Raw genomic sequence first — 24115 nt, forward strand, 5'->3', positions numbered from 1 at the left:
TTACTCCAAAGGGTTTATTGAGACTGGTTTTTTTTTTGTTTGTTTGTTTTCACATACAAGTTGGGGGCAAAAAGGATGGGGCTTATAAACAGGAACCTGGAGGGAGAACCAAGGGCACAAGGTGGAACCCAAATAAAGAGTGAAATAAATAGAGGCAAAAGTGTGGAGTTGGGAGGAGACTTGACAGACTATCACACAGTGATAATGTGGGGTGGGCGCCATTAATCCCATTCCTTTATACAGATATACATCAAGCTAGGGGCCCAGGGCCCACTCCACCTCTACATCTCAAGGAGGGCCTGTGGCTATGACAGTGCCCGGAGGAGTGGAGGCCCTCCCCAGGAAGGCCTGGCCCCAGAAACTTGGTTAGTGTTGGAAAGCAGGAGGAAGGGACTGAGGTCCAAGAGGACACAACCCGGGGCCCATACAGAAGGACCACAGGAGACCCCTTCTCAGCACAGTCCTTCATCTGATGGGTGAGGGAGGGTGGCACTCTAGAGTGGAGCCGGGCACCTTCTATCATCTTGGACAAAAAACAGACCCCCAAGGACACCTAGCCCTAGCTGTGCCAAACTCAGGATGACACTGTCAGGAGTTGGGGCTGGGGCATGAGCAGAAACCCCAGATGCCATCCTTGAGGGGTGATTCCCGGGAAAAGGGCCATTAGCACCACCAGGCTCCAGGAAGATGAAAGAGGCCAAGACTCTGTGCCTTTTGAAGAAGGCTGGGGGCTGCCTGCAGAGACAAAGCAAAGACAGTTAGTTTGGACAAAGTCCCACTCTAGCCTCAATTCCTCCCTCTGTCTTTTCAGGGAAGCCTCATTTATTCTCACAGGACTGTGGGCTTTGGCACAACTCAGACTGATAGGAAAGTGGGTGATGGGTGGGGGCAAGAGTATGGGGGTGTCTTCTGGGGCAAGAACACTGAGCTTCTGCATTCCTATCTAGAATATAAATGGCCCCTGGCCCTTACCTCAGCCCCACTGGCCTGGCCCCATTCCCTGCCACTGCAGCCAGGGCGAGGCCAGGTGGGATCATACGAAGACCTTGGCTAGGGCATCAGCACCAGCACTGGCGATAAGTGCCTTGCTGGGATGGCAGGCCACTGCATGGATGGCCTCCTCGTGCTTCTTGCGGTGGGCTGTGATCTCCTGCACACATGTCTTGTTGTCTAGGCTCCATAAGCGCAGAGAACAGTCATGGCCTGCACAGGTGTGGAGCAGAAAAGGCTGTTACCAAGCTTCAGCCCAGATCTGGGGTTTGAACCCTTCACCTGGCCTCATGTAAAAGCCTTGGGGCGGAGGCAGCTCAGCCCTCTTCCTCCCATGGCTCTGCCCTAAGGGAAGCCTTTCTGTCCCCATACTGTCAACCATTCTGCTAACTGCCAAGTATATGTAAGGACCCTGGGAGGAATGCTGCACAAAAACAGGCAGCTCTCAGCCTGCAGGGAAACTGAGCAAGAACAGCTGGAAGCAGTGGGTGTGGCTCAGTGGCTGTGCATGGCCAGTCCAAGGCCCTGGGTTCTATCCCCAGCACAGCCAGGGAAAAAAGAAAACAGCAGACACTAGCTCCAGGTAATAGGTGAAAGGATGTGGCTTAAGGAGTGGGGAAGCCTTCCAGGTAGAGGGATGGCAAAGGAGGGCTCCAAGCAAGCAGCCAATGAGGACTGATGGTTGCCCAGGGATTTGAAGCTGCAGGAACTTGAGGGTAGAAGTAATACCAGCAGACCAGCCTGGACCAGGACCTTTGCTGGGCATGAGAGGGCCTGACTAGCCTGAGGTTCTGTTCCTCAAGCCAGTGCAGCTCCAGGGATTCAGCTCAGAAAGCAGAGCTTCTTTAAAGACTTACTAATTTATGTATATTATTATGTATATGAGTGCTATATCTGCATGCCAGAAGAGGGCATCAGATCTCTCTGAGCCACCATGTGGTTGCTGGGACTTGAACTCAGGTCCTCTCCTCTGGACGAGCAGCCCAGAGCCTCAGATCTTAAGCTTGTCTGTATCAGTACTGGGTCTGATACCATGACGCAAGGACCAAGGAGGCCTGGGGTCACTCAGCCAGCAGTACATGGCAACATCAGGCAGAGCAAGCTGTGATACACTCCAAGCCTCCCACAGCACAAGCACATCTGTAAGCACATGTGCACACACTCATTGCAGCTGTCACTAGTCTGAGGGACGTATCCACTCATTCGACAGCTTATGAACCTGTATCTGAAAGCAGAGAGGGACCAAGTCCTCAAACTCTGAGGGGATCTGGGCCAATCACCACATGCCTGCAACAAAGGACAAACTCCAGGCAGGGCTACAAGAACAGCCAATGAGGATACGGCAGGGACTTCTAGCACACTCAAGAGTGGAGTTGCCTGCCCAAGGCTGCAACTCCTCCTCTTTGCCTCCAACCCTTCTGATAAAGGGACAGCAAGAGGGATCCAACTTACTTCCTGACATCAAAAACACGCCATTGGGGTCCACGGCTAGGCAGGTGACAGCGTCCAGGTGGGCAACCATGGAATGCACGGACTTACCTGGAAGGAGGGATACAGAGTGGCTAGCAGTCCCCTATTACTGGGCTTATCTGGGGAGGTGAGGACCCAAGGAGGTGGGGGATCTGAGAGCTTATAAGATAGACAATAGGATTCGGCAGTCTCAGTGTGCTCTGCCTGCCTCCCCCTGCCCCTCCCCTACCTCCCAAAACCACAGTGAGGGAACAACTAAGGCTGGGTCTCACCTGTCCGATTGTCCAGGAATCGGATACCCCTATCGTCATGCGCAGTGATGGTGAGGGGCTGATTTGGGTGACTCACCACTTGGTTGATCTGTGTTGGGCCTGGAAGGTCAGTGGGGAGAGGGGAAAAGACTGATGGGATTGAGGAGGCAAGAGGGGCAGGCCACTTCTGCAATTGGGGACATGCTACCCAGCCCACTGTGTCAAGCTGCCTGCTACCACTGAGCCTTGTTTCCTTCCTGCTTGTGGCCCTTGAGGGCACAAGGGAAACGTTCTGATCTGACTGATGGCTAGGTCCCCAAACCACAGGAAGAACTGGGGTCCTATGGGCACTCAGACCCCAGTCCCATTGGCCTGCCTGGCCAAGGGCCTCACCACTGCTCCCTCGGGACTCCAATGTGAGGAGGGCACGGCCGGCTTCCAAGTCATAAAGAACAGTGTCACCAGAACGAAAGGAGGCCACAGCATGGGCAGGCTCGGTGCTGGTGAAGGCCACTGAGGTGGGAATCCCGTGTTCTGCGAGCACAAGGGAGAGAAAGCTACTCAAGGGGCCAGTCCTGCCCTGTGGCTGGGGGGCCTCCTCAGAAGCCACCCGAGCTCACCTGGACTCTGCATCCTGCTTGTGAAACATTGGGGGTCAACACTCACCTCCAGCCATGGGGAAGGTACAAAGGCAGCTTGGACCACTGCTGCTAGGATCCCAGATGCGGATGGTGCCATCAGCAGAGCAGGAAGCTAGGCGCTGGGAGGTGGGACTGAAGGCCAGACCCCACACAGCATCCCCATGGCCTTCCAGGACATGGCTCAGCACACTTGGGTCTGGGCAGGCCAGGAGGAAATAGGCTGTTAGGGACACGAGCCCCACTGGATAGTCCAAGGACTGCAGCTCTGCTGGGACCTAGACAGCTGCCCATTGCCCACAAGCTCCTCTGGGTAGTTTCTAGGCCTCAGGAAGCAGTTCAACAGCTTAGAAAATGAGGCTTCCTCATTCACTGTCTCCCCAGAGCCATAGTCAGCAGCTCAGCGCACCAGTGGAACAAGAGACAAGGATGTCTCTGCTGACCAAGGTTGGCTCCCCTTTCAGACCCTGGAATGTCTTTTTGCTAGTTTCTCACAACCTCTGCTGCTTTAAGAACCTTCTGTGGTCTCTCCAGCTGTTGGACTCTACACAGTCCTGGGTCAAGTCCAGCTGACACCTGGCAGTTCACTTAGCATCCTTGACCTTCCCAGATGACTGTTACCTTGACAGTAAGTACTGTGCACAACAAATTTAGCACAAGGCCATGTTAAAGAGTAAAAGAGCACCTGGGAGGCAGAGACGGAATGATCTCTGTATGAGGCCAATCTGGTCTACAAAAGATTTTCAGAATGGCCAGGACAGCAAAGTGAGACCCTGTCTTTAAAAGGGGGTGGAGGTAGGGCTGGAGAGATGGCTGAGTTGGTTAGAGCATTTGCTTTTATGGCAGGCTTGGTTCCCAGCACCTAGACAGTGGCTCACAACCATATGTACAAAGACATGTAAAAAAGAGTAAACCAGGCATTAAGGAGTAGGGCAAGGGCACTGAGTGTGAGGAATTCTGGGTACCTCTTCATTTAAAAAAAAAATTAACTTCTTAAAAAATTTTAAAAACATGTACAGGCAGAGGCAGGTAGATCTGTTAGTTCAAGGCTAGCTGGGTCCATATAGAGTTCCAGGATAGCCAGGGCTACACAGAGAAATCCTGTCTCAAAAAAACAAATCAAGGGGCTAGAGAGATGGCTCAGTGGTTAAGAGCACTGGCTATTCTTCCAGAGGACCTGAGTTCAATTCCAGCAACCATATGGTGGCTCTCAACCATCTGTAATGGAATTTGATTGCCTCTTCTGCTGTGCACGAAAACAATGCTCCTACACATAAAATAAATCTTAAAAAAAAAAAAAATCAAAAACCCTTTTTTAATTAAGCAGAGTCAGAATCTATTTGAAGACATTCTCTCTTTCTTTTTCTGAGAAAGAATCTCACTGTGTAGCCCCAGTTGGCCTCCAACTTATTAAGCTCTGCCTGCCTCTGCCTCCTGAGTGCTGGAATTAAAGATGTGCATGACTACACTTAGCCTGTAAGACATTTTTAAAAAATGTACTTAAAGATTTATTTTTCATAAAATGAGTTGTAACCATACTCCTTCCCTCCCTAACTCTTCCCTGATCCTCCCAACACCTTACCCACCAAACTTCGTTCTTTCTCTCAGAAATAGAAAACAAAAAAAAAATCTGACTAAAGACAGAGCATATACAAAAGCAAAAAGTGCCAAAAAGTAAATAAAATAAAAGCAACCCCAACAACATGGAGTTTATTTTGCGTGGCCCAATTACTCCTGGGCATGAGGCCTGCCTGGAGTGTGACTGATACACATTTTCCTTCTTCTAGCAGGGATCAATTGCAAATTGCAAATAGTTAGGGTTGAAGCTTAGTGTCCGCTTCTCCTAGTAAAAGACTTTTGAGACCAGGTTTCTCTGTGTAGCCCTGGCTGTCCTGGAACTCACTCTGTAGACCAGGTTGGCCTGGATTAAAGGTGTGTTCTACCATTGCCAGGTACTAACATCTGGGCTTAAGACAGAGCAGGCAAGACCCTGTTTCAGAACAGAGTAAACAAAGACACAGGAGTTAATACAGAAAGATGTGCTCAGGAAGATGAGAGACCCAAGAACACGGGTCTGTGCTCCCTTTAACTCTTATCCATCTACCTGCCAACACACTGGCTTATCTGTCCAGTATTTTGGGGGGAAGGGTTTGGAAATAAGGTCTCTGGCTGTCCTGGAACTCACTCTGTAGACCAGGCTGGCCTCAAACTCACAAAGATCCACCTGCCCCCTTCTGAGTGCTGCGATTAAAAGCGTGCACCACCACAACCCGGCTGCTGTTCAGTGTGTGTGTGTGTGTGTAGCCAAGGCTCCCGTGTGGCAGGAAGAGGACAAGGTGTGGGAGTTGGTTCTTTCCTTCTACAGTGTGGGTTCTGGGGATTGAACTCAGGTCATGAGGGGTGGTGGCAGAAGCCTTTACCTGCTGGGCCATCTTGCTGGTCCTATGTACTGCTAGTTTGAGACAAGGTCTTTCTATGTAAATCAGGCTTACTTGGAACTTAAAATCCTCCTGCCTCAGACTCCTGTGCGCTAAGCCTACTGGAGTGTACCACTGTGCTTGGCTTCCCCTTTAGCTTTTTTTGGGGGTAGAGAAGACATCTTTTTGTGACAAGGATCGAAGGATTCACTATGTTGAATTGATTGGTATGTGGCACGGCAGGCCTGGAACCCGACACAGAAATCACAGTGGTCTTGCTCTTGTGGTTAGCCTCCTGCCACTACTGATCCATTACAGGATGAACCAGCAACTCTTTATTTATTTATTTATTTTTATTTTTATTTTTTATTCTTGGAGACAGGTTCTCACTATGTTGCTTTGGCTGGCCTAGACCAGGCTACCCTTGGACTCAGAGCTTTGCTTGCTTTTGCCTCCTGGATTAAAGATTTAGATCTTGGGTTTTGTTTTTAAGATAGGGTTTCATATAGTCCAGGTTGGCCTCAAATTCCCTATGGAACCAATAATGACCCTGGAATTATGATCCTTTTCCCTCCACCTCTCATGAATTATTGTTGTGCACCATCACACCTGGCTCACGTGGTGTTGGGACGGGACCCAGGGCTTTGTCTATACTAGGTATGCACTCTACCTACTGATCCCCAGCTCCAGCTCCCCTACTTAACTCTTGCCATATGGCCCCACTGTTGCCTCTCAGCTCATCTCCTTTGTTTCTAAACCCCCCTGACTTAGAGTATGACCTTGGCTGGTCCGCAAGAACAAACACAAGTCCACCAAGCTGGCCAAGCCCACTCTAGCCCTACAAGGCTAGCTACCCTCTGCTTTCCCAAAAGCCAACTCATGCTGACTCTCAGTTGCAGCCCAGCCCTCCCGTCCCTACCACCACTCCTGCCTCATCTCCCTCTGCCCCACCCACCAAAGCTAAATCAGACTGGGAGCCCGAGAGAGCTACTTCCCAAGCTGTGACATGAGATGTGGGTGGGCAGGGTCTCACCATAGCCATCATATGGGTCCATGTTGAGGTCAGGAATCTTCCAGCTGTGTATTCGGGCATCAGCTCCACCACTGTAACAGTACTCGCTGTTGCTGCCCATGGTGACTGCCAGGACAGGGCCCCTGCAAGGTGCAAAGGCAGGTAACACAAGGCAGTTAAAGCTTAAGCCTTCCTTGCATATAGGAGCTTAAGGATTTCTCATAGTTTTTGTTTTGTTTTTTGAGACAGGGTTTCTGTGTAGCCCTGGCTGTCCTGGAACTTACTCTGTAGACCAGTCTGGCATCGAACTCTGCCGCCCGAGCGCTGGGATTACAGGTGTGTAACACCATGCCTAGCTCTCCTAGCTATTTTTAAAAGTAGTTTAAATGTATTTATTATTAAATGTATTTATTATTGCCACAGATCACAATGCACACGTGAAGGTCAGAGGACAACTCTATGTAGTCAGTTCTCACCTCCTACCATGAGTCCTTGGGATCAAACTAGGTTGTCAAGCAGGAGGTACCTTACCCACTGAGCCATCTCATCAGCCTCCTTTCCCAGGCATTTTTAAAGGATGCCCTTGGGAATTTGGCCTCTACGCTCTGGCTGTTGTCAGCTGGGAAAGCAGTCTGTCTCCTACCCACTTCCTTTATGCTTGGAAGGGCCTCAGTGAAACCACAATAGGAACCAACATGGCCCCTGAGTAAGGGGAGTACCAAACGTCTACTGTACAGAAGGCCCAGGACAGAGACTGTCTGCTGTTCCAGGCCTCCAGGGCAGCAGGCAGCAGCCTAGCACATGCTGTGGCATACAGAGCTGAGAGCAGGCTCAGGCATCTCCCTACCTGTGAGCTCGGAAAGCATGAATTGGCTCCACGTCCAGTGCAGCATTTCTGTGAGAAAAAGAGGAATCCCATCACTGAGACCCCAGGTCCTAAGGCCCCGCCCCTCCAGGGTGGCACTCTTACTTCTTGGCCGTGACTGCCTTCTGAAGGTTCCACAGTTTGAGTGTACCATCCTCAGAGGCAGTAAGTAGTGCTGACTGGCTGTGGTGGAAGGCCAGGGAGCGGATGCCATCATAGTGTGAGCGGAGGGTAAACTTGGGGTTCCATGTCTTCTTGAAGGCATCTTTGCTGTCAGACAGCTGGGGATGGGGAGCTGCCTCAGTGTCTTCTTGTGTATCCCAGCACTCATGCTGACACCGACACCACCCCATTCAGCCTGGAACTGATTGGCCTAGCCTGGCATTCCCTTCTGTGTGCCCAGAAGAGCCCTTCACACATATTCAACAGGTTTTAGCAAAACAGGAGGCTGTGGAGGGGCCAGAGGAGCCTGACTCTTTGGGCCTCACAGTTCAGAGGCCCCTCAGGAAGACAGGCAGGTCATAAATCCACAGAACCAGGAACTCTGAGCATGAGGAGGGGACACCAAGGCAGCCTAGCCTCCCCTGTAGGGGCTGATAGGCTCTCATGAGGTAGTGACAAAATGCAGGATTTAGCTAGAATCCGGGAAGGGAAAGAGACTGGAGAAAGACCCTGAGGCAGGAGGCAGCAAGGCTGGGATACACAGAAGCATGCCACATGAGAATAAGCCGGAAAGGTCAATGGCAGGCATGACAGTGAGTCCCATTCGGAACCCTGCGATTTGTTTCATCCTAAGCAAAAGCCACAGAAGGCTGTAGTGCAGTGACAGCTGGCCCTGGGCTCTCGAGGGAAGCTGGGGTTGGGGGAAAGTCAGATAGGACCTGAAGCTACAAAGTCCCAGAAACTTGTCTTGACTGGAGAGTCTGAGACAAGTTCCCGGGCAAAGAAGGTCGGGAAGCAGAGCCATCAGGCCCTGGGAGAGATGCTCTGAAAGCATGTGTCCTACAAGGTGAAGCTGCTCACTGGGAGGGGAAGGCCAGGTTTGGGAGACACCATGAGCTGTCACCCGTTCACCTGGGCTCTGCTGGCATGTCCACCATGATTCTTAGGAACTGAAAGATTTGTGCTCAAATGGGTTCCCCGCTCCCTGAAGGACCACTGTGGGGCAGGTGCAGGAACCCTGCGGTGCACTCCCAAGAAGATGCTGCCTAGCCTCACTTCTGCATTCTCCACATGCCCCACCTCACTGGGGTCAGCTACATGAGCTCCTTCTGCCCTGGAAAAATTTATCCAAACCCACCCCAGAAAGTCCCAGTGACCCATCCACGTTACACAGCAAAGAATGCCAGTCATAGGCTCCTTCATTCCAGCCCAGCTGTTCCACTCATGACAGAGTGCCCTGATTGTGGAAGCATGGCTGGCACTCATCTCCCTCCATCCTCAAAGAGGGAAGGCATAGAGTGAAGAAACTCCTGTGTCTTTCAGACCTTACCCCTCAGTGAGGTGTTTGCCAGGCACCTCCCTGTAAGGCACAATGTGTTGAAGTTGCCTACTGGGGCTATAGAATGACCTCTCACAGTCCTCACATGAAAGGGACAGAACCCAGGTCTGTAGCATGGTCAGAACTGAGCCAAGAACTGATGGGGTACCCCAAGAACTTACATCACAGCTGAGGTCGTTGTCATTGGTGACGGTGAGATCTGCCAAGTCCCCCAGGCTCACCTCCCCGCCCCCGATAGTGTCCATGATGAAGACGTCTGAGGAGAAGCCAAAGGAACCTGGTAGAGGGGAGGGGTGGGTGGGGCAGACAGGGCCAGGGAGAGAGAGAGAGGCAGAGAGAGGCGGAAAGGATGAGGAGCAAGGAAGAGAGGCAGGAAGACAGGATCAAGAATCGCAGCTGGAAAGGAAGACAGAGACAGACAGACAGACAAGGGAGGACAGACAAAAAGAGAGGGAGACAGACAGACAGACGACTTTTTGGGATAGGGAGGCTGCAGACTGGAGGCTGGGCCTTACCTCTGAGGACATAGAAGCCCCAGGCTTAGCTCTGCAGCCTCCCTCTGTCATGGACCCAAAGGGACTGGAGTTTAGGGCTGGAGATTACCTTCATGAGGCCGGGGCTGGGGTGTGCCAGGAGGTGGGACAGTCACTTTAGGGGGCAGCCCATCCACATCCCGGAGGTCAGCAAGAATTCCCTGGAGTTTGACCCGGCGGCTTTCTGCATGGAAGAGGCATGAGTAAGAGTCTCCACCAGTCCTACCCGATCTCTCAGGGAAGCCCTCCACACTGCTACTGGCTTTCCTGCCATAGTGGAGGCTGTAAAGCCCTGACCCCAAGGAGGGACATACTGAGGAAACAGAATGGCAGGGACCAAGTGAGAGATGGCAGGCAAATCCTGGCCCTGCCCCAGGCCCAGGAACACCAATACTCTTCTGGCCAGGAGTCACAGACAGGAAGGTACAGCCCCAACCCCCTTCTCCACCATCCTGGCCCCTGCTTGAGCTGGATAGGTACTGACACTAGCTGTGAGGACCAGAGCTTGACTTCTGGCAGGACCATTTGAATACAGCTTGCAGGGACTTTCCAGGGAAGGGTAAGGGCCTGGCCCTGGCTTGGGGCTTGAGCTATCCTTGACCCATCTCGGGAAGTATATCCATCCGGGCAGGGCCCTGGCAGGAAGCAGCTGAAGTATGCAGGGCTAGATCCTGTCCTAATCAGGCCTGTCAGTTAGTCCCCAGCTCACCCAACTCATGCGGGTTCCCCTCTGAAGCACAACGTCGAGGATCTGGAGACCCTTCCCCATCTTCTCCTGAGCCCAGAAAATCAAACTCATTGATGGCATCTTCTGAGTCATCTTCCTCATCTTCGTCTTCCATTTCAGGAACTAGGGCCTTGGATGGGAGCTAGGGTTGGCAAAGAAGTGGGGAAAGGGGCTGGAGTCCAGAAATCAAACCATTCTGGTTCCCAGGAAGAGTCAAACCATCAGCTTAGTTCCCAAAGCCTAATCTGGACTCTCTGGGGTGCGCCCTCCTCTGCCTCCACACCGGGCACGCATGCACCTCTCCTCACAGCTTTGCTCTCAGGAAGTCATATGATACAACCCCTGGGGACATACAGAGACACACATCTGCAGGAGGATGAACAGAACCCTGTATTTCCATTCTGAGCATGACATTGACACACACTTCTCACTAAGATGCTTGCTTGAGCAAGAACCAGTGACTCACAGAAGGAGCTTTCAGACACGGCTTCAGTCTACTCCACAGCCCTGTCAACAGTGACCCAAATTACAACCCTTCTTCTTCTCATCCTATACACACGGGAACAAGCTAGACAGAACATAGCCAATTGCCCATGGTCCCCAAATTCAAACTGGGCCCAAACCTTGGGCAGCACCAGCAGACTATGGCACCCCAGGGCACAGCAGACTCCCTGGGTAGAGGAGGGTTTGCTTCTAGGAATAACAACACTCACACATCCACACAAATGTGCCCACAGGCCATGGGGGACAAGTACAGTGAACATGCACAGGCCTCACCAGTACCCAACGGTTAGTGATAAGATGGGTGTGATGGCTCATGACTGGACTAGTACTCAGGAGGCTGAGGCAGAAGGATGAGCCAAGTGTCTGGGCTGCCCTCAATTACAGCATGAGACTCTGCTTCAAAAGCAAACAAATGGGCTGGGATGAAGTTGGGGACAGAGTGCTTGTCTGGCATGTGTGTGGCCCTGATTTTGATCACCAGAACCACAGAACACAAAACCAAAATAAGGTGAAGAATAATTTCTGCTGTGAGGAGCTAAGAACATGTGAGGGCCACTTCCCTCACATTCAGCAGCGTCTGGACTCAAAAGAAAGTCGTGAGAGGCTGGGAGATGGTTCAGAGGATGCAGGCTTGCCAAACAAGCATCAGGCCCCGAGTTCAATCCCAAGCACCCGTGTACAAAGAATGGCAGCACATACTTGCAATTCTGTGCCGGGGAGAGGAGACAGGATTTCTGAGGCTTGCTAGTCAGACAGCCTGGAGGCTTATCAGCAGGCCCAGGCCCAGTGAGAGACCTAACGGTAAACCAGACATGGTGGCACAAGCCTTTAAAGCACAGCACTCCAGAGGCAGAGGTAGGAGGATATCTCTAAGTTCTAGGCCATCCTGGTCTACATATCAAGTTCTAGGACAGCCATGACTACACAGAGAAACCCTGTGTCGAAAACAACAACAAACAGTGATGGCTATCATTGGTTGTCAACTTGACTACATCTGGAATTAACTAAAACCCAAGCAAGTGGGTATACCTGTGAGGAATTTTCTTAATTAAATCTTTTGAGGTGAGAAGATCCACCTGTAAATCTAGGCCACACCTGCTGGCACCCTATTTATTCTACCAGTTGTTTCTTTCAAGAACCCTAATACATATACATACATAAAACACCAAAAATGAAATCAAATAAACAAACAAATCAAGAAATCACAAGGTAAATAACTCTTGAGGAAGCAGACCTTTGGCCTCCACATAAAGCAGCAACAGCACTGCACACATCTACTCCCTCCGTCTCTCTCTCTCTCTCTCTCTCTCTCTCTCTCTCTCTCTCTCTCACACACACACACACACACACACACAGAAAACACAGTCCCAAGTTGGGTTGAGGAGGAAAGAGGACTCCAGCATCTGAACCAAGAAGCCAAGTCAAAGTCGACACATTGAAAGACACTCATTTGAGCTTTTTGCCTCCTCCAGGATTTCAGGTCTGTGAGTTTTGCTCCCATCAAAATCTCACCGGGACAGGAGCCTGTGCTAAGTCATGCTAAGAACCCTAGAGACAAAGTGGAAGTCAAGGCCCCTCCCTTGGCATGTATACACCTTAAAGGGTTCCTTCTTCAGAGTCTGAAGAAGGGAACCCAGGGGCTCTAGAAGCTGATAAAACAGAACTCTGGTGGCCCCAGGAGACCCAGAAAAAAATAGAGAAGGAGTGCCTGGACAGAATAGGAAAGAACCACAGACTCTACATCTGGAAAGGTGGGCTTCAGGGAAAGCTGAGGCCTTCCCCACATCTGGTATCTCTGCCTCCACCTCAGTCCATCCTGCAGGTGGCTACCCCTGGTCACTACCAATCCACTTGTGCTCTAGACCTATGTCTTCTTGTCCCATTTCCTGCTCATAGCTAAGCTGTGACGGGCTCAGCATTTGCTTATTGGAGAGCTAAGGCCACACCATAACCAATGATAGAATCTTGAGTAGAAGAAAAAAAGCATAGGGGCCTGACGGTAGGACCATACTGGGTGCTGGGAGCCAGATGTGAGGACATACTGGTAAGGTCAGTGTCCACAGGCAAGGGCCCTGACCACAACAGCAGACGAGAACCCCCTAGATCATACTGACTCCCCAGGTGTCACCAGGCCTGGGCCCAGGCACATTTACTCCATTTACACATTTTTTGACCGAGACCCTGTACGCACACAGTTTTCAGGACATGGGGACAGAAAGCAAGAGACACAGTAAAAACAAAACAAAACATTCAAATTAGGGTTGGGGGCAGGCTAGCTGAAGGGAGGCAATGGGTCAGGGCACTGAGCTGGCCTGTGGGAGCATAAATGGAAGGCTGGGATAGGGCATTACCTGGGGCCAGAGAAGCCCCAGGGCAGAAGCCAGGACAGAGGTGGAGGACTCACCCTCACACGCTGCTTCTTGTGTTGCACACTGTCCAGCTCATCGTCCTCATCGCTGTCCTCATCCTCGCAGTTCTGGAGGAAGGGGATCTGCTCCAGCACTGAACCACCCAGGCGCTCCTTACCGTCTTTGCCAGCTGCATTCCTGCCAAGACAGGGAAGCAGACGGGGGGATGCCAGTCTTGCCAGATGACAGAACCCAGACAGGGAGACACCCCAGACACAGCTAAGGTCCTATGACTCAAGGAACCTTGTAGCCTCCTAGCCAGCCTCTGCCATGTACCCTTGTCCCTGGGACCCTTGTATAAACCTAAGGCCACCTACCACCACACTGAGTTCCAACTGTGGTGACAGAGCATGGTCCCCACCCCTGAACATGCCTGCCCCACAGCTGGCCAAGTCAGATAAGAGCTGGGCAAGAAGATATTACTGCCCAGCAGCCCCCCGCCCTAATCAGACATGGGCAGCAGCCACTCGACAACAATCACCTCTAACTCTTTGACTGTCAACTAACATGGACATGGAGAGCTTTGCCGCACTATATAGGCAGCATTCTTCCTTTGCCTTCTGTTTCCCAGGGGAGCCAGACCCCAGTGCCAAGTGCAGGCAGCATAGACAGACTCAGATGCCCTCTTCCCTTACAGGCTCTTCCCTCCCCACCCCCCTGCTGTCCACTGTCACATCAGAGCTATCAACTGCCAGGACACAGTTACTACTTCTTATGGAGATCAAGTATAGCATTCTCTTTGGCCATGAGAACACTCTCCTTTGAGGATTTCCTCCTTCCACACCCACTTCCACCTCCTCTCTGGCTGCTGCTTCCTCCTTTAGCTCTTCTTGCCAATCTCTAGACCTAGGAGCCCTCAGGATCCACAGTTGGATCCCTCCCCAAACATGTCAGTGTGCTGGTAAACTAGGACTCCCAGCTACATGTGGCCTCACATGCAGGATACACAGGCACCTTACCCTTAACACAGTTACACAACTGCATCAACTCCTGCTTCCCCTCCAGGTTCCTGACCTCAGGAGGTGCCAATCCACATATTTCTCTTTTCCCCTTCCTCCCACTAAGTCCTCTACAAGGCTAAGACCATTTCTTACCTGTCCATTGCTAACGTCCTTCAGCCCTGGCCTGGATCCCACAGTAAGCTCCCACCTGGCTTCCCTGCTTCTACAGTCTCTCCTCAAAGCAGACTAAGATGTCAGATGATATACCCCTGCTGGAAACCACTGGCTTCCCACAGCCCTGTGGGTAAGCATCCACTGTTTATCATGGTCTGGGAGGCACTCCGTGATCTGTCTCCTGAGAGCTGGCCTCACCGCAGACCACAAGCCACAAAGGCTCATGTGTTTACTGCAGCAGCCATGCCACACAGGTCTTCTGCTTTCTGTCTCAGAATCCCGCCCTTAGTACTTCCCTTGCCTAGAGAGCACTCTTTCCTGCTGCTCTCTGGCCAAATGCCACCCCCACAAAGTGATCCTCCCTCCCAGCCAGGAGAGGGGCACTACTTCTGTTACTCTTCTTTTGTTTGTTTTTGGTTTTTGTTTTTCCAAAAGGGTTTCTCTGTGTAACAGAGCCCTGGCTGTGCTAGACTCCCTTTGTAGACCAGGCTGGCCTTGAACTCAGAGAGATCCACCGGCCTCTGCCTCCCAAGTGTTGGGATTAAGGGCGCGTGCCGCCACCTGTCGGTTTTGTTTTTTGATTTTGTTTTTAAAAAGACAGGGTCTCGAGTAGCCCAGGCTGGCCTCAAATATGCTATGTAGCCAAGAGTAACCTTGAATTTCTGATCCTCCTGCATCTACCTTCTGAGTGCTGGGATTATATAAATGAGCCACCATGTCTGGTTTATGTAGTGCTAGAGATGGAACCAAGGGCTTCATGCATGCTAGGCAAGCCCTCTACCAACTGAACTACACCCCCAACCTCATCATCATTTTCTTTTTTTTTTTTGGCCAGGGTGGTCTCCAACCCCTGAGCTCAGGCAATCTGCTGCCTCTGCCTCCTGAGTAGCTGGGACCATAAGGGCATGCCATGGTACCTGGCAATCTCCCGTCACTCTCTTCACATTCTTCATGGCACTTAGCATCAATACCTAATGATGTTACTGCTTCTGATGAATACCAACTACTGTTGGGAAGATGAACAAAATGAGGCCTAAGACAAGGATGGAGGCCTTTCATGTTATTATCGAAACCACCCCAGGTCTATCCTCAACTAGGAAAACAGGCCATGTGACAACCTAAAGGGGAAGCCTTGCAATGGTGGAGCCCAGAACACAATCTAGAAGGGCTGGCAGAATGGCTGGGAGCACCTGACTTACTGCCCAGCCTTCCTCAGGGGGAGGAAGAACTTTTCCTGCTGGGTCGGGGTCTCACCTCTTGATCTGTTCCTCGATCTGTTTTACCAGCAGAGACTCTCCACCACTAAGTCCGCCAGGGCCTGGTGAAGCCCTGGGGGCCCCCTCAATGGGCTCAGCAGCCCCATTGAGCTCCAGAGAACGGCCCAGAAGGGAACGCACACGCTTGGACCGCATGTCCAGGATAGTATCTGTGTAGCCCACCTCTTCCAGGTACCTGTGGGAGCAGAGCCAGAACAGGTAACACATGAACTGAGCTGGTTCTGACTGCTGGGGCCGCGCAGAACCCAGCAGCCTTCTGAGGGGCCACCAAACAGCAGACAGCAGTTTTTCAGAAGCAACCCCTGAGCAGCAGCTTGGCTTCTGATACTTATCAATGGAAGCCCTGGTCCCCATGCATGCTGCTATGGCACACGGCGTCCCGAACATGTAGGAGAGAGCCCACGTGCAGGAACAGCCAGATGTCCACTGATGGACGCTAGGCAGAAGGTGACGAAGGCAGAGTCATAGAGAGATGGCTATGATCAGCAGCACAGCAAACATGGTGCATGTTCCATGTTCCATGTGATTCCAGGTTTTATAAAAATGGAAAAAAGAGTGTGAAGATGTGTGTATGTTTTCATCACACACAGACACACCCTTGTGCTTGCTTCCTGGACGCCTATAAGACAGACATAAACTGAGCAACAGTGACCTCTGCAGGAGAGGATCCAGGACACAAGAGTACACTGTTTTTTTCTGCAGTACTGGGGATTGACCCCAAGGGCCTTGAGCATGCCAGGCAAGCGCTCTACTGCTGCGCTACTTCCACAGCCCACAAGAGAGCACTGTGGATCGGTCTACTTACTTCTATACCTGAGCATTTATTACTGCTGCAACTTAAAAAACTGAAGCCAGCTGAGACTGGCCTAAAGGAAAAAGAAGAGAAAAAGATCAAAAAGTCAATCATGGGTATCTGTGGCTTCCAAAGTTAAGGGACAACAGTGCCTTGCTGCTCTGCCGGAGGCCCCTTTAGATACCTGTGCCTTCCTTTGCATTTCCCATCTCTGCAATGTCTGTGTGCCGCTCAGGTTCTTATCTCCAAGGGGACAAGAAAGGTAGAGAAGCCTGGAAATCTGGAAGGTGACCAGTCGCCCAGACCCCAGTGCAGGCCCTCCATGCATTTATCAAATGGTGTTGACACCAGTAAGAATGAATCAGGGGCAGGCCAGCAGTTACACAGTTCAGGTACTATGGGGTACCAAAGGACAGGAAGCAATGGGCATGGTGCCAGATCCATGGCAGATCTATGGTAAATGTGGCTGGCTCTCATATTTGTTTCACAACCCTCTGGAGTTATTTGTGCCCACTGAAGCTAGCAGTGGTTTGCAGATACTGAGCTAAGTCAAAGTCAGCTTCCTGAGATGCCATACTGCCCAAGTCTCAAGTTTTAAAGGTCTCAACAGGACACCTCAGGGTGGATTGACTGGCTCTTGAGATCTTTGGCTTTCCAGAAGGGTGTTATTACATAGTGAATTTTGTGGTGCTGGGGATGGATTCTAGGGCCTAGTCCATAGAAACTGAAGCCTCAACCCTAAAGCCACACTCCACCCCATGAAATTTTTAGCATTAAATAAGCTACCTAGTTTATACAGGGATTTAACAAAACTTAGTAAAAGCAGTACAAATCATAGGGACAGTGAAAGGAGAGTCCTGACTCTTAGCACAGCACAGAGCACACCACTTGAGAGACTCATGGTACCAATCCAAATACTGAGACTGACGGTGGAGATGACAGCACACACAGGGTCACATTTCCTCAGCATGGGGTTACTTACTTCTCAGATATCCTAAAATGCTAAAATCTTTACAGCGATAAAAATCCAGATTTGGCTCCAGGCTGGTGGCCCACTGACTGTATGTTGGGGGCCTCTATCCCGTTAAGAGGCTGGATAGCTCACCTTACAAAGGGCAGGCCAGTAGGGCTCACCACTGTGAGGTCCTTGGTTGAACCCACAGCACCCGAATACTACTATTGCTATAATTTAACAGCACTCTTTTGTTTGTTTTGTTTTTCAAGACAGGGTTTCTCTGTGTAGCCCTGGCTGTCCTGGGCTCTATTTGTAGACCAGGCTGGCCTCGAACTCTCAAGTGCTGGGATTAAAGCTGTGTGCCACCACGCCCGGCTAATGCCACTCTTTTAAAAATGTTTTTTCCCAACATCACTCTTTTATGTCAGAGAGGCATGCAGGGTCAAGTCTGGGGTGTGTGTGTGTGTGGGTGTCCCCTGCTGTAAGCCTTCCCTCCAGTTTCCATTGGGTGACAGGTCATGCCAGCTCTGGCTGGCTGGGATCCTGATAGTCCATGTTCCAGTGGGGAGAGGAAGGACTGTGGATTCCTTGGGCTTATCTCCTGAGCCAAATGTGTCTCATGTCTCATCCTGTCCCATCCTGTCCCATCCTTCCCATCACTCACTGTCGAAGAAGCTGCCGCCCCTCCTTCCACACCAATGGGCTGTTCTCCAGTGTGACAGACTCCACAGGGCCATTGGAGACTAGAGAGAAAAGAGGGGGCTGTCTCAGTCAGGGCATGGACACTTTCCCATCACCCTCCATCCTCTCACACCAAGTCTCAATCTGCCACCATCACAGGCCTGTCCCTACTTCCTGAGTGCTCTCTACCCACTCCCCCATTCCGAGTGACTCCTCTTCTGGAAGCGCTCCTCACGGCTAGGCTCCTGACTGGATGCTGCTAACCACTCCCACAACAGCAGAGCTGTGCCTCCACATGTCTGGCTGGCTGCTGCTTTCTTATGCAAGAGTAGGTAGTCTGGCTCTAGAAAATGGGCAGGCTGTAGTCGAGTGGGCTGTGCACTCCTAGAGCAGCTCTGAGTGCTTCCCATGCTGAGAAGCAAGAGTAGCTGCTACAGCCTTTCACCTCTCAGGCTGGGGTGAGGCTGCCTGGGAAACCCGCTCTGTGCATTGCTCATCAGGTATCTACCGGACATCTATAAGGCTGGGTTGGGCGCTTGGCCATGCCAGTCAAGAACTTACATCTCAGTAGGAGGAACATGGCATGAGAGGATAACCTCCCTAAGTCCTGCAGGTGAGACCTTCACAGAGCCCTGGGACCAAGGCTGCCAGCATCACACACAGCCAAGCACATTGGTGCCCTTGCCATGGGTCCACCTACACTGACTGGATACTAGTGCCTCACCTAAAAACATTCCCTCCCTTCCATGGTCATCTGTTCCCTCCAGTAACCCGCCAGTGTCCACAGAACAGGTCCACATGTGTTCTTTCTGCTGTGACCCTGCTCTATGACTAAATGGCAACCCAGTGCAAACACAACCTCTTCAATGAAGTCTTTCCTACACTTTCCACAGCACACTTTAAATAGTTCCACTCAGTCTCCTTACAGGAGGCAGAAGCTGTTGGGGCATCCATCATGTCCCTGGGAGGACAACAGGATGGCAGACAGGTAGGGCTTGGCAATATCTGATACAGGACTGATGGAAAGAAGCAATGAGGATGCAGCTCTACCATATTTCACCCCTATGGCCATTGCTGCTTTTCATGGAGCAAAGTAAGAAAGCACAGGCCACCTGCAAATTCTCTATGCCAAGCAGCTGCTGTGTAGAGAGTGGCCAAGAAAGGATGCAAGGGTTAGTACCTTGTTCTGACAGCTCTGCCTTCTTCTCCCCCTGATTCAGGTCTGTCCCAAACTTCAGTTTATGATATTTGGCCCTAAAAGAACAAATAACAAATGAGTAGAGGGAAGAGAGTGGACACAGCAAGAGACCGCCTGACTCACAGACACCAGCTCTAGGATTCTCAAAGTTGCCCTCCTCCTGAAGCCTCAGTTCCTTCCCAGAACCATCGCCAGCAATGCCATCAGACTATGGTAAGAATAAGCAGGGTAGCAGTTACCCAGAATTGGGGCACATAGTAGGTCTGCCATAGCCCTAATGCTGCTACTGGCATCTGGATCCCACCCATTACAATCTGTTTCACCCTACTCCTAGGGATGACAGGAAGAGGACGGTGGAGAACTGCCTTTGCTGGAAGGAATGTAGCTAGCAGCCTGCCACCCTGTCTGGACCAGTCACCTCTCTGACAGGGGCAGGGCTCACCTCTCCTGCTTCAGCGCATACTCCAGCATCTTGATCCGCCGCACAAGGTCTGTCTTCAGATTTTCTTGGCCTTTCCTCTCACCCTGGAGGAAAGCCACCTGAGCCTGGGATAGAAAAGAAAGGAGGACAGCAGAGCTCAGGGGCTGTGCCTCCCTCCTTATTCAGGCACAACTTCAGCCCCTCCCCAACAGCAATGCCAGGGTTCAGTGAGAGGACATGCTAGGCCCACCTCCAGTGTCTCTAGGTGTTCACCCATAAAAGACTTCCGTCTATAATCTCAATTCTTGGGAGCCTGAGGCAGAGGGATTGCTATGAGTACAAGTCCAGTATAGGCTAAGATAAGACTCTGGAATTGTCTTTAACCCATGAAGTTCAAACAGGGACAGTGTGACCTGACTTGCTGTGGCCTTCTGAGGAGTTAGGTCAGGGATGGTTTGGGGGTGTAAAGCATTAACAAGCCCTGGGCTCCTCCCTCCCCCCATCAGCTGTTGTCCCTATGGTTGCTTGGTTGCTGGTGGAGGTGGTGTCCCACTATTCCTTCAGAGCATCTGTTGCTGGGAGGCGTAGGAAGCTACTTCTGGAGTTCAGGGACAAGAGTAGGAGGCTGGGCTCAGGTCCCACTGCAATACAGAAGCTGTTCAAAGCTCTATGCTGGCCAGGGCATGAGGAGATATGCCACAGACATGGCCTACAGTTTCTGCTAAGCTCTCTTCTCTGTCTGCAAGCTTGAGCTGCCCTAGTGGGCTCCAGTCTGTCAACAGGCCATTTGGAGACACTGGGTCAACAGCCTTCAAGGCAGAATCCTGTCATTCGCCAATCATGTTCCAGAAGCCCTTGTACCAAAACCGAGAGCATGAGTGTTCTTGCTGGCTTTCCCAGAATGGCTCTACTCTTCCAGCCCAGGGCATCCTGAGAACCAGGCCTGGCTAGGCAGCTGATCTGCTGCAGACACTAACTAGCTCATGAGGTCTTCCTCTGCTAAGAGAATGGAGCACCGTGAACACTGTCCCTCATATGCTGCTCCAGCCTCCAATGAGGGAGTGTTTCAGTCCTTGCCTTTGCCTCTCTTCATTTTCTCTCCTTGCCCACTAATTCAAAAGCTCAGCTAGTCAAGGGGACCTAACCCTTGAACCAATAGCCATCAGGAAGAGCTTGGGAGGCCAGGCCCTTGCTGATGGCTGTCTTCCTGAGGCCCTGCTTTCTGCACATCACTGTGTGCTGAAGTGCTTCCAGGGCTTCCCCAAAAGGTCACAGGCTGACCTGGCTGGTTCTTCCAGGCAGTGGTCAGATGCCCAGCCATACTGCTTAGGGCTTATCCTCTCCTTCGGGCTATATGCCCTGTCCCTGTGCCCCAGGTGAGAGATACCCAGGATTAACAGAGAACTGAGGCTGACCAGAAAGAAGCTAGCTAAGGTAGAGGTAGAGAAGGAGTTGCAGGCAGAAGACAGAGACAACAGGGCAAGGCAGACTGAAGGCACCTTCAGTACATCAAGGTTGCATCAGAATGCAAACTAGGGTAAGTGAAAAGAATGGATTGAAAGGCTGGACCATGGGCCACAGAGATAAACATGTCTAACGGAGAGCACGGGGAAGCCACAGAAGAGAGCTACAGCCAGGCGTGCCCCTTACCAAAGTCACCACAGCTGCTATGTGGAGAACCACGTGTGAACTTAGCAAAGCTCAGAGAAGCACCCCAATAAAAGCCAGATAGCCACAGAAACCATGGACTTGACTGAGGATGTTGGAGTGCTGGCCTTACATTCATGAAGCTCTAAATTTGATCTCCAGCACCACATAAAACTGGGCATGGTGGCATTAATACCTGTAATCCTGGTGCACACACATGGATAAATAAATGCAATGAAAACTTGTTTAAAGCCCAGAAGAACTGAGAAGGGCTGAGTGGGGGCCACCCAGCACCCTCTCATTCTGTTGCCCTTTTCCCAGTTCCTCTGGTAGAAAAGAGGAAGGCGAACCAGGAAGATGTGGCCGAAGTGTCTTCAGTCAGTGGAATCCCACCAGAAATGGGAAGTGTTTGCATTAGCCTGACAGTCTCCTAATTGACAGCAGCAGGCAAGCTGGGAGCTGGAAGCACAGTGGCCAGCAGCCACAGGTCCCCATCACCCTGAGTTCTGACTTGGGGCTGCCATCTCTCCCAGGCTACTCCTCTCTATAAGGCAGCATCCTCCTGAACACAGAGCCTCTCCTGCTGCAGACCTTACCGTCTGCGAGCTCTTACTTAGCGTGTGGCCTGGAGCCTAGAGCTCACACAGCTCTTGGTAGGGAGAGCATCTACTGGATCCCTGAGTGCCCAGAAGGCTGAGGGGAGGAGGGGACTGCACTTTCTCCTTGGCGCCTCATCTATTCTCTCCATTGAAAGAACGGGTTCAGATCTCTCCCCAAAGCTTTCTTCTCAGAAGCACAGAGCAGAGCCCCACAGCCAACTTTATGCATGAGCACAGACAGTTCTCTACAGTCTCCTGAATAAAACAGCCTCTTCCAATGGTCTAGAAGCTTCTGAGGGGCAGGAGCCACCCACCTCAACACATTTCCACTTGTTATCAGAGTACATCTCCACCACTTCTCTGCTCTGAACTCTGGAATCTCCTGACCAGCCCTCTTCCCACCTGTGTCCTGGGCACTGACTACACAGTGGGTTCATATCATAAACAGCCAGGAGCAGCTCCTCAGTACTGACACTGCCCAGTCATGAAGGGTCTCATGGAAGTTGGCCTTCAGAAGGTGGGAGTGCTATGTGGAAAAAAGGTGGGTGAAAAGGATGCTGCTTGCCAGATGTGCTTGTGCATATCCATTACAAAGGACAGGAGAACTCCTGTCACAGTGCAGCCCTGTAACTCCAGCACTCCAGAGGCTGAGGCACAAGAATTATGAGTAGGTCAAGGACATCTGGGCTACAGAGTAAAACCTGATTCAAGAAAACAAAAATGAGGTAAATGTGGTTGTGAGTGCCTTTAATTCTAGCACTCAGGAGGCAGAGGTGTGTGTGGGTAGGGATGGAGGTATACCTCTGAGTCAGCCTAATCTACAAATCTACACATGGAGTTCCATACAGCCATAGCTACCCAGCAAGACCCTGCCTCGAAAATAAGTAAGTAAGTAAGCAAGTAAATAACTAAATAAAAAGAGGTGCTTGAGCCAAGGAGATGGTTCAGTGAATAAAGATGCCAGCTTCCAAGCTGCTGCCTGAGATCCATCTCAGGATCAACATGGCAGAAGAAGAGAAGCAATTCCTGCAATTTGTCATCTTGACTTCCGCAATAAACAAACTTAATCTTTAAAAATAAAAATAAAATTTAGCCAGGTGTGATGGTGCACAACTTCAATGTCAGCACGCAGGGGCAGAGGCAGGTGGCTCTCTGTGAGTTTAAGGCCAGCCTGGTCTACAGAGTGAGTTCCAGAAGATCCAGAAGACTGTGAGACTCTGTCTTGAAACAAAGCAAAAAACAAAAAACAAAAACAAAAAGATAAAATAAAAAAAGGATTGAAAAGACAGAGCAATCATCACTGTATAAGCACACTCTACAACACTCTCTCACAAGAGAAAGCCATCAAGGCAGCGTCTGTGTCTGTGTGTGCATGCATGCATGTGGCCACAAGTGCCCTTCCTCAGCACCCTCGACCTTCATTCCTGAGACAGGGCCTCTCACTAGCCTGAGCTCTCGGTGGGTAGGCTGAGTGCCAGGGACCTGCCTGACTCTACTTCTCCAATACTGGATTATTTTCATACTAAGTGTGTGCCCCCATGCCTAACTTTTTTATGGGGGTTCTAAGGAATCAAACACAAGTCCTCATACTTGCACAGCATGTACTTTACCAACTGAGCTGTCTCTTGACGCCTCAAAACCATTTCTGACAGGGCAAAAGGTGGAAATAATCCTGAAAATCAAGGAACAAAATAAGGTGTGCTATAAATACCCAAGGGAATGCTATACGGTTATCAAAAATAAGAGCTTTCTGTGCTGACAGGAAAAGGAAACAAAAATGTATGCCCTTACAGTGGTATTTTCTAGCCCATTTCCATTCATCTTGGGCATGTACGCACACTGGTACTCCCTTCCCCCCATGTTTGACTTATAATGTAACAAAAGCATAAAGTAAGTGATGCTGCTGGAGCCTTACACAGCGTTCTCCATGAGTTCTAGAAAAGGTAACTAAGAGAGGGGGCAGAGCCACATCTCTCATTAGGAGGGAGCACACCTGTGAGTCTAACACTTAGAATGCTGAGGCAGGAAGATGGTAAGTTTAAGTCTGGGCTACACAGCAAGGGACGGAGATGTTAGAGTAGATGCTGTCAGCTGTACTCATAGCAAGTTCCAG

The 24115-nt window shown here is 51.0% G+C and overlaps 1 protein-coding gene across 5 annotated transcripts in view; it reads right to left on the bottom strand.

Annotated features, from left to right (window-relative positions):
* Positions 1-24115, bottom strand: part of Strn4 (striatin 4) — a 26161-nt gene continuing 2046 nt past the window's right edge. For 3 of the 5 annotated variants that reach the window (XM_021644135.2, XM_060368944.1, XM_021644137.2), the window contains exons 2-18: positions 19778-19881; positions 19318-19391; positions 18121-18199; positions 15686-15883; positions 13313-13454; positions 10387-10546; positions 9748-9861; positions 9306-9421; positions 7749-7924; positions 7626-7673; positions 6800-6921; positions 3378-3548; positions 3105-3245; positions 2733-2831; positions 2443-2529; positions 973-1203; positions 1-735 (exon numbers count right to left, since the gene is read on the bottom strand). In XM_021644135.2, coding sequence (XP_021499810.1) covers positions 1034-1203; positions 2443-2529; positions 2733-2831; positions 3105-3245; positions 3378-3548; positions 6800-6921; positions 7626-7673; positions 7749-7924; positions 9306-9421; positions 9748-9861; positions 10387-10546; positions 13313-13454; positions 15686-15883; positions 18121-18199; positions 19318-19391; positions 19778-19881 — 2001 coding nt within the window. In that variant the 3' untranslated portion in view covers positions 1-735; positions 973-1033. Of the gene's footprint in view, positions 736-972; positions 1204-2442; positions 2530-2732; positions 2832-3104; positions 3246-3377; positions 3549-6799; positions 6922-7625; positions 7674-7748; positions 7925-9305; positions 9422-9747; positions 9862-10386; positions 10547-13312; positions 13455-15685; positions 15884-18120; positions 18200-19317; positions 19392-19777; positions 19882-20006; positions 20049-24115 lie in introns of those variants that run through there. The other 2 variants (XM_060368942.1, XM_021644136.2) reach the window with 2 other exon arrangements.

This window comes from Meriones unguiculatus, chromosome 1, assembly GCF_030254825.1.
Source record: "Meriones unguiculatus strain TT.TT164.6M chromosome 1, Bangor_MerUng_6.1, whole genome shotgun sequence".
NCBI lineage: Eukaryota > Metazoa > Chordata > Mammalia > Rodentia > Muridae > Meriones > Meriones unguiculatus.